The sequence below is a fragment of the Dipodomys ordii genome, unplaced genomic scaffold (assembly GCF_000151885.1).
Source record: "Dipodomys ordii isolate 6190 unplaced genomic scaffold, Dord_2.0 Scaffold70, whole genome shotgun sequence".
NCBI classification, from domain to species: domain Eukaryota; kingdom Metazoa; phylum Chordata; class Mammalia; order Rodentia; family Heteromyidae; genus Dipodomys; species Dipodomys ordii.
This window is the reverse complement of record NW_012267286.1, coordinates 417,176-427,428: the sequence shown is the minus strand read 5'-3', so window position 1 is coordinate 427,428 and position 10,253 is coordinate 417,176. Positions and strand designations below refer to the sequence as shown.

The window sequence follows — 10,253 nt, the reverse complement described above, 5'->3', positions numbered from 1 at the left end:
CCCCCCCCCAAAAAAAAAAAAAAGATTTAGCATTAATTTGTAGTTCTGTTGATGTACTTAATTGTTAATGTTCTGAATTGATTTATATTACATTGGAGATTTTAGATATTGTCCTTTAGATAATAATCTAATGTATATTCAAATTGTGATTCAAAAGAGGAGTATCAGAAATATGTAATTGATGTCACATTTTGAATATTTGTTACAGGGTATCAATCATGTGCCATTAGAGACGTTGTACTACTTTTCTATTTTATAGTTAATTTATTCATTTTGCTGGTCTTTAAGTTTTGTGGACTAATTAAAAGTAGAAATGCTAAGGGTTCAGTGTCAGCAGAATCTTCAGTAATAGCACCATGATACTGGGATGGGAGCACTGTGCTTTTGACTGGTTTTCAATAAGTCAGACACATGATTCATCATACCACTGTTCCTCATGTTTTCAGATACAGTATTAAATGTACTTTGTTAATCTTTTGAACAGCTTTTTTACAGGGTTACCGATGAAAATGCCAAAAATAGTGAACTTCACCTTGTTGGTGTGATCTGCTATACCAGCCGACATTATTGTGCCTTTGCCTTTCATACTAAGAGTTCCAAGTGGGTGTTTTTTGATGATGCAAATGTGAAAGAGGCAAGTGAAACTTCATTAACTGAAACAATCATTGTAACTTTTCTTTGTTCTTTAGGAATAAATGATATGCTAATAGAAGAAATGATACAACTATATAAAGCTGCAATGAATGTAAAGATAAAATAGCCTCATTAAATCACAGGTTTTATTTTTGAAATTTGACTTCTTTTGAAGCCATTTTTAAGGCAAATCCATTTCTAGAATTGTTTTTGGGGGGCAGGAAACAGTGCTAGGGATTGAACCCAGGGCCTCACATAAGCTAGGTATACACTACTGAGCTATATCCCAAAGCTAGAATAAAGAAAATGACTAAAAAGTGCATCACTATAACTATCAGTGATATTCCCTGTGTTCTGATCACTGTGACTCTCTACAAGTCCTTGTAGATGATTCACAGTTGCTTTGTGTAAGCAATGATGAAAACATGCTTTTTTTTTAATGTACCTTTTTTTCAAAAGATAAAACTTACATGTGCTATAAGAAATTAAATATATATGTTTTATCTTAAACTTTTTACAACCATTTTTATATTGTAAAGAAAACTATTAATTTATTGATTTTTTATGGCACTGACATTCAGACTTGGAGTCTTGCACTTTGCTTGAATTACCTAGTGCTTTGGTGTAGGAATTTTTTTTGAGGGGAGGGGGGGTCCAGTCGTGGGGCCTGAACTCTGGGCCTGGGTGCTGTCCCTCAGCTCTTCAGCTCAAGGCTAGCGCTCTACCACTTGAGCCACAGTGCCACTTCCAGCTTTTTTTTTTTTGCTTATGTGGTGCTGAGGAATTGAACCCAGAACCTCACACATGCAAGGCAAGCACTCTACCACTGAGCCACCTTCCCAGCCCCTGGTGTAGGATTTTTTTTGGGGGGGGGTCCGGTTGTGGGGCCTGAACTTTGGGTTTGGGCGCTGTCCCTCAGCTCAAGGCTAGCACTCTACCACTTGAGCTACAGCGCCACTTCCGGCTCTTTTCTTTTTGCTTATGTGGTGCTGAGGAATCGAACCCAGGGCCTCAGGCATGCAAGGCAAGCGCTCTACCACTGAGCCACCTTCCCAGCCCCTGGTGTAGGAATTTTTTGAGAAGTCCTTTCTTAAGTTCACAGGCAGCAAGGTTTTAGAGCTCATACTTTGTCTGTATTTACATAGTTTAAATTGTCAAAATTTGGAAGAGGAATTAAGCATGTTAATCTGTGAGATTTTTTTTTGTTTGTTTGCCAATTGGTATATTGTCAGAGTTCTAGGCAAAGAAGGTAAATAACCCATATGTGTAGTTTAGAAAAGATTCTTGGGAGTTTTTAAAAAAGGTATTTCCTTGCAGAAATCACCATGTTAGAAGGTTATGTGTTATCTGATTGGCTAGTTGGTTTTGTTTTTATTTTTAAGTCAATTTTAAAAAGGTATAATTTTGAAACATTAAAATGTACCATTTTGAGTTTCAATGAATATATACATGTAAATAACTACCATAATTAGTATGTAAACTTTTTTATTAGCATTGCTGGGGTGGAACTCAAAAGCACACATGTTAGGCAAACATTCCAACACAGAGCTACACCCAGTCCTATATAGAGAATATTCTACAATCTTAGAAAAATTGTCTCCTGTGCTTGTGTTATAAGGTCTCCCTTCTTACCTGAGCCAAGCAAATCACTGGTACTGCTATTTTGCTTCCTCAACACAATATCCATTTTTATTGTTACTTCACGTTATAGCAGTAAATATTTATCCCTTCATCTATTGAGGTTAAAAAAAAAACATTTTTTTATTGCTCTTCTAGTACTCAGATTGTGGTAAGGGATGTTCAACTTTGCAGGGAATGGCCAAATTCAAATTCATTTTCAGAGTAGTACTCATTTACCTCCCTACCATCAGAGTGTGAGAATTCCTATTATCCCACATACTCAGCAGCATTCCATGTCTACAGTCTTTTCACTTCTACCTCTGGTAGTGGATGTGTTCTAAGATCTCACTGTGGTTTTGCTTTTCCTTTACACGTCATATACTTTTTGCAAGCATTTTTTTGAATGTGCATGTTGGCCATTATTGGTGTGTGTGTTTTGTGTGTGTATGTATAGTCAGATGTTTATCTAGTGTTGTAAATTGAATTCTCTTCTTATTTATAACTTGTAGCAATTCTTTATTTTGTTCACTATTCCTTTACCACATCTGTGTTGCTTATTTAGAACTATCATGAGATGATAAGCAAAACCCCATCATCCTCTTCCTTTCCATTAGGAGAGACTTGTGAATCATCTTTGCAGATGTTTTAAATACTGTAGACAAATTACTTAAAACTTAGGGAGTCAAACATCACTTAAGGCTTTCTATATACTGCTTTGTAATGCACTTAGAATTCACCTTTTAGTTATTGATTGAGCAAAGTTATTGATTAATTTTGAAGAAATTCATGAGTTAATTTTTCTTCTACAGTTTGTTTGGTATCCTTAGAAATTTTGCCTTCTCCAAAGTTGAAAGATTTTCTTCTATATATTTTTATAGTTTTTAATGTAAGACTCATTTTGAGTTAATTTTTATGTTTCATAGGTAATGAGGAGAAAGTTATTTTTCTATTTTAGCTCTCCAGTTTTTCCAGCAACATTGTTATAGATTCTTACATTTCTTCACTGAATTGTTCTTGAATCTCTGTCAAGAGATTCAACCAAGTATGTAGAACACTTTTTTAAAAATTCTGTAATTAATCTCCTTACAGGAAGACTTAGCATTTTTGCCCATCACTTTTTAAAGTTGTAACAATATGTGAATAAGATTGTTTTTAGACTAGTTATTAAGTAAAAGTAACCATGTAATATGATAGTTGAACAGCTTGCATCTTGGTATTTAAAAATACTGAAATTCAGGTTAATTTGGTCTGTACAGTACATTGATTACCAGATTTTCACTTGTTTTTATTCATTGTGATTTTTTGTTTGTTTTAAGGTGGGAACTAAATGGAAAGATGTGGTCTCCAAGTGTGTCCGATGTCACTTCCAGCCTCTGCTTTTGTTTTATGCAAATCCAGATGGCACAGCTGTCTCTACCGAGGATGCGCTCAGGCAGATTGTCCACTGGTCACATTACAAATCTGTGGCAGAAAATATCGGTAATTGTTTTGTGTTTTTTTTCCCCTGTTATTAAAATCAACTGGGAGTTGTTAAACTGAATATAAAAGTCAATGCTGAGAAAAAAAATTAAAATAAAAAATAATAATTTTGGCAAAGTGGAATTCAGGAAGATTTTGCAGTAATGTTTGGTGGCCTGAGAAGCACCTTTCATAGTCACATAGCACCAAAGATGCTGCTTGTCTGGTAACTCTTTTCAACAGTAAGCTTTGAGATTTTAAAATGGTTTAGTAAACTGTAAAAGTCTGAAGCAGCCAGGCTAATGCTGGGTGCATTACAAGCAGCATGTAGAAAGCTTTAAGTGATGTCTGACCCCCAAGTTGTAAGTAATTTGTCTATGTATTTAAAACATCTGCAAAGATGACTCACAGGTCTCACCTAATAGAAAGGAAGAGGATGATGTGGTTTTGCTTATCATCTTTTTAAGGATTTGAAAAGTCTGCAGTTTATAAAGCCGATAATTCCAAAGAAAATGGATTCAGTGATCAAGCAAAACAGAAGGAAAATCAAAAACTTCAAACCAATAACCTTCCATCATTCAGTCGGAACCACATTCAGACAAGTGGAGGGAGAGGACCGGGTTTGTATTTAAATTACTATTTACATTGTCCTTAAGCAGTGCTTTTTCTGTAGTTACTAAACCCAAACTTGTATGGGTCAGACCCATACAAAAGGAGGATGTTTAACTAGCTTTTCTTGATACCAGGAAAAGAAAATGATCTGTTTTTTGTGCCAGTCCTTGGGCTTGAATTTGGGGCCTGGGTGCTGTCCCGGAGTTTTTTTTGCTTAAGCCATGGATCCACTGTCAGCTCTTCTTTTCTTTTCCTTCCTTCCTTCCTTCTTTCCTTCCTTCCTTCCTTCCTTCTTTCCTTCCTTTCTTCCTTCCTTCCTTCCTTCCTTCCTTCCTTTCTTTCTTTTTCTCTCTCTCTCTCTCTCTTTTCTTCTTTTCTTTTCTTTCATTTTTGGTGTTTAATTGGTGATAAAAGTCTCATGAACTTTCCTGCCTGGATTGGCTTTAAACTGAGATAGTTAGACCTCAGCCTCCTTGAGTAGCTAGGATTACAGGCTTGAGCCACTGGTACCTGAGAAAATAGTCTTTTGATGAATGTGATTCAGTGAGAGTTGACTAATGGGATTTGACAAGTTGACTTTCTTTGTGCACTCTGACCTGTTGTAGGACTTATGCTATGTGTTGATTGTTGCCAAAGAAAGCTATAATGGATTTTCCTTTGGGAAGTTAATAATCAACTTAGAAAAACATGTTAATAAATTTGGCTTATGTGCCAAAATTCATCTTTCATGAGTACACCAGTAATTGGTTCAAAATTGCTTTACCTATAGTTTGTTCTTAACCTTTTTATTCAACTCCTGTTACCGTCATCCCATGACTTTCTAACGTTCACAAGTCACAACGTGAGATATCTTAGTACTGTGGGTATTATGGTTCAAAAATATACAAAACTCATAATCGTGTAGGTGTTCAAGATAACTTACCAGCAATTTTTTAAAATGGTACTTAGATGATATCTAACCATAAAGTAATCTGCTTAGTCAAGAACATTAAGAGCCAGCCAGAATTAACAATTATTAACAAAGAACTGCAATAAAGATTTACATTAGTGCTGAGTTGTAGCTCAGATAGCTCATTGAAGAGTACTTATCTAACATCCACAATGTCACAGTCACTAGCACTGTAGAGAAAGAGAAAAAAAATTCATGAAATGCTGTATTTTGTTTTTTTCTGTCTTATATAAGAGCTGTTAATACTGTCATTCGATTAAGAAATTTTGTATTTGTCAGAGATGCTTACTTTTAAATACAGAAGCAATATTTATGCTTTGGAACAAGAGAGCTGGCTTCATTTGCCCAGTTCTACATTTAGAAGCAGTGTATACTTGAGCTTGTTTCTAAAGCCCCAGTTTCCTTACCTGAAGTATAAATAATCATTGTACCCATCTTAGAGACAGTGGCAACAGTGGTTGGTAAATAGCAACCATGCAGTGACTCTTACCTCTTACTGCTTTGGCAGCAGGGTTCTTTCTGTTCCCAACATGCTTTAGGGATTAACAACAACAACATTCCCAGTGCAAGGAAAACACCATATTGAGATCTAGTACACATTAAAAGAAGTTCATTATATACTTTATGTTGCTTTTTAAAATTATAGAGATATTCTACACCCTTGTATGAATAATTTTTTTTAACAGTTAAATTAAGCCACAGTGACCAGAGGGAAAAGATAAAGGACATTTCCAGAGAATGTGCTCTGAAAGCCATTGAACAGAAGAATTTACTTTCTTCACAAAGGAAAGATTTAGAAAAGGGACAAAGGAAAGATGTAGGCCGACACCGAGGTAAGTTCAGAGCATTTACTTGAAATTCATGTTTTTCATGGAGTTTTATAGCTTTAATGTAATTAAATGTTATATTTTATGTACTTACACCTTTCTCAATGTTGTTTCTTCAATACACTTACAATAAATCGAAAAATATAGATTTATTAGAAAGATTTGTTGGATAGATTTTTATTAGATAAATTAGATAAATGTTTTAGATTTATTAGTTTTTTAGATAAAATAAATTTAAAATAAATATAATAAATGTAAACAATTGCCAGGTTCCCACTTAATTCTAACCTGGGATACTAGTGTGTGCATTTTGATATTTTCACTTACCTTTCATTTATTAATACAGTGGGTTCATCTGGTCTACCCAGGTTCATTCCTGGGTATAGAAGGAAGTGATGAGCTTCTTTCCATTCAGCTTCTGACTTTCCCTAACACGGAGCTTCTCAATGTATCCTAAAAATGAACTTTTTATAGTTTCCTGCTTTTTTATGGAGATGGTGTAACTGATCTCGTAGCCTTTACACACTCACCTAATATTTTTGCTGCAAGGATACCTTTCACATACACCTCTGAATATTTTTTTTCTATGTACAAGAATAGCATAAAACTCTTTCAGAGAACTTACTGTTCAGGGCTTGTTTATTGCTACTTTTGATTTAGGTCTGAAAGACTAGATGAGCCTGTCCCACCACCGTGACCGTAGGACTACTTCAGCACTAACTGGACTTAGCAAACTGAAATCTTTAACAACCTAAAACATGAACACGTGATATGTACAGGGATTTTGTTAGTTATGAATGAGATAACATGTTTATTTAAAAAAAACACTTTCAGGGCTGGGTAGAGCGCTTGCCTTGCAGGCATGCGGCCCTGGGTTCGATTCCTCAGCACCACATAAGCAAAAAGAAAAAAGCCGGAAGTATCGCTATGGCTCAAATGGTAGAGTGCTAGCCTTGAGCTGAAGAGCTGAGGGACAGCACCCAGGCCCAGAGTTTAGGCCCCATGACCGGACCCCCAAAACATAATACTTTCAGAGATAAACTTATACCTTAGAGATGCTTTTTAAAAGTCCATTTCATTTATAAAGGCCTCTAATTAAGTGTAAGTAGGGACAGATAAAACACTTTTCAAAATCAAGACAGTACTTGATACAATTTAAAAATTTTTTTTTGCCCAGTAAAAAAATTTTTTTTTTCAAGCCTAGTACTGGGCCTTGAACTCAGGACCCTACCCTGCCCCTTAACTTTCTTTTCTCAAAGCTAGTGCTTCTACCATTTAAGCCAAACCTATACTTCTAATTTTATGGTAGTTAATTGGAGGTAAGCGTCTCATAGGCTTTCTTGCCTGGGTTGGCTTTGAGCCTTGGTCCCCAGATCGCAGCCTTCTGAGTAAGTAGGATAACAGATCTGAGCTACCAGCACCCAGCACAATTTAGTTGTTTTTTTTTGTTATTATTGTTTACCTATGCTACTTAGCATTTCTTCTTACACAAGTTGTTCAACTTATGACTACCAGGTTGCTCTGAGGAGTGGTTCTATTGTATCTTTAATTATTATTATTGCTGTTTTTAAGATTTGATGGATGAAGACCTCTCACACTTGAAGTCTGGATCACCTTCTGCCCCAAATGGTTTCAGGCAATGTGGGAATCCACATCTTTATCATAGTCAAGGAAAAGGACCCATCAAACATGACCGGGTTGCACACCAAAGTCGAGCTTCTGGACAAACAAGTTCAGGCAAATCCCACATTCTTAATCCAGGAGAGAAAATACTAGGCCGTGTTAAGAGTGACAGTGCCACTGGATATGACACAGACAGCAGCCAAGATTCCAGGGAGAAAGGAAGCAGCTTCAGTAGCAGTAAAAGCCGGAACCGAGGTTGGAAACCTATGAGGGAAACGTTAAATGTCGATAGTGTTTTTAGTGAGAGTGAGAAGAGGCAGCATAGCCCAAGACACAAGGCATGTCTCACCAACAAACCTAAATGTGGCAAAGATCAGAGTTTGAATAACTGGCCCAAAGAAAATCCGAAGCAGAAAAGCTTAATGACCATATATGAAGATGAAATAAAGCAAGAAATAGGAAGCAGAACTTCCCTTGAGTCAAATGGGAAAGCAGAGAAAGCAAAAGGCCTCGTGGAGGGTAAAGGTCATGGTGACAATTGGCAGATGCAAAGGACGGAGTCTGGATATGAAAGCAGTGACCATATCAGTAACGGGTCTGCGAACTTGGACTCACCCGTCATCGAGGGAAGTGGTACAGGAATGGATACGAGCAGTAGTAAAGAATTGGCATCTTCCAGGTAATACATACTCAGCATCCTCTGCCTAACTGAAGTAATCTTTAACTTATGTATAATGGAAACATCATGAGCTTAGAGTAAAGAAACATGGAGGTTGTAGTTTATTCAATATTTCAGATATCCTGTTTTTGTTGTTGTTGTTTTTAAATCAGTTCTGGCTGGCGCTGGGAAGTTGGCTCAGGGGTAGAGTGCTTGCCTTGCATGCATGAGGCCCTGGATTTGATTCCTCAGCACCATATAAGCAGAAAAAGCCTAAGTGATACTGTGTCTCAAGTGGTAGAGCACTAGCCTTGAGCTGAAGAGCTGAGGGACAGCGCTCAGGCCCAGAGTTCAGGCCCCACAGCAGACCAAAAAAAAAAAAAAATCCTTGGGTGTTTTTGCTCAAGTTAATGCTCTACCACTTTGAGGCGCAGCTCCCCTTTTGGTTTTCTTGTGGTTATGTGGAGATGAGTCTCATGGAGTTTCCTGCCCAAGATGACTTTGAAATGCAATTCACAGATCTCAGCCTCCTGAATAGTTAGAATTAACAAGTGTGAGCCACCAGCACCTGTCCTGTTCCCTGACTCTTAGCAGTAGCAACTGGTTTAATTTCTTCAGAAATTTGAAAAGAACAGGGGCATATTGCCATGGTTTCCATAAGTATCAGCCATTGATTTCTATTCCAGGTTTGAAAGTGTAGACATATATCTCATATCAGTTTTCTGCAATCTGTGTGATTCATGATCTTAGATTTGTGTCCTATTTTGTATCTTAATATTAAGTTTATTACCTATGGTCACCATCCAGTTCTGTGGAAGAGATAGTGTTCTAAATATTTAGCAAAAACAGAAGAATTCAAATGACTAAGTTTGTATTCAGTTAATTCCGAATATGTGAACTCATATTACTGTTTGCAATAATTTTTGACTTCTGTGTGATCTCTAAAATATGTGCACAGCATACTAACCAATTTCCTCAGTCAATCTTACCACTTTTTAAACTCTTAGTCCTCCTAAAATATTTTAACTTGATATTAGTTGATTCTTGACCCCATTCATTTTTATAAAGCTAGATTTGCAAAAGAGAGCTGGTCATATTTTATTCAAACTAGTTTCCATAAAGAATTAAAGAAGCTTTTTTTTTGGCAGTGTAATCTCATCACACTTCTTTTTTTAAAAAATATTTTTATTGTAAGATACTGTACAGAGGGGTTAAATTTACATGAGCAAGATAATGAGTCCATTTCTTATCAAGCATTGCTACCCCCTCCTTTGTTTATCCCCTGCCCTCCCTTCCCTTCTGCTTCCCCAAAACTCATCACACTTCTTAAAAGCAAGTAGCCTACAGTTATAGAAAGAACAGGACTTTGTAAACAAATAGATTTGAATTTTAATTATTGGGCAAATAAATTTGACTTTCAATGTTTTACTCTCGTATTGTGAGGTGAGGATCAAATCTACTTTTAAGTATTGTGAGATATAAATTTAGATATAGTAAACTGTAAACAGATATTATTTCCCTTCACTTAGAATAAGACAGTCCATAATAGCTAATGTGTTTCTATGTGTTTTCTTTTAATTTCTAGTGATCGAGTTAGGATGAATAACTTGAGTACAGGACTTGGGGACTATACCTCCCATCCCAGCAAAAACCACTCAGAAGGTAAATATTCTATTCTAAATATGCTATAATAATTGCTAGTAAGAAATGAGTTACAGGGGCTTGAAGGTGGCTCAGTGGTAGAGCGCTTGCCTTGCATGCATGAAGCCCTGGGTTCAAGTTCTCAGCACCACATAAGCAGAAAAAGCCAGAAGTGGCGCTGTGGCTCAAGTGGTAGATTGCTAGCCTTGAGCTGAAGAACTGAGGGACAGCA

General features: G+C 36.5%; 1 protein-coding gene across 1 annotated transcript in view; it reads left to right on the top strand.

Moving 5' to 3' along the window:
- Usp53 (ubiquitin specific peptidase 53) overlaps positions 1 to 10,253 on the top strand; it is a 57,720-nt gene that overhangs the window by 32,733 nt on the left and 14,734 nt on the right. The window contains exons 8-13 of the mRNA XM_013023731.1: positions 485 to 634; positions 3,570 to 3,732; positions 4,179 to 4,331; positions 5,959 to 6,105; positions 7,672 to 8,401; positions 9,966 to 10,042. Of these exons, the coding sequence (XP_012879185.1) occupies positions 485 to 634; positions 3,570 to 3,732; positions 4,179 to 4,331; positions 5,959 to 6,105; positions 7,672 to 8,401; positions 9,966 to 10,042 (1,420 nt within the window). The remainder of the gene's footprint in view (positions 1 to 484; positions 635 to 3,569; positions 3,733 to 4,178; positions 4,332 to 5,958; positions 6,106 to 7,671; positions 8,402 to 9,965; positions 10,043 to 10,253) is intronic.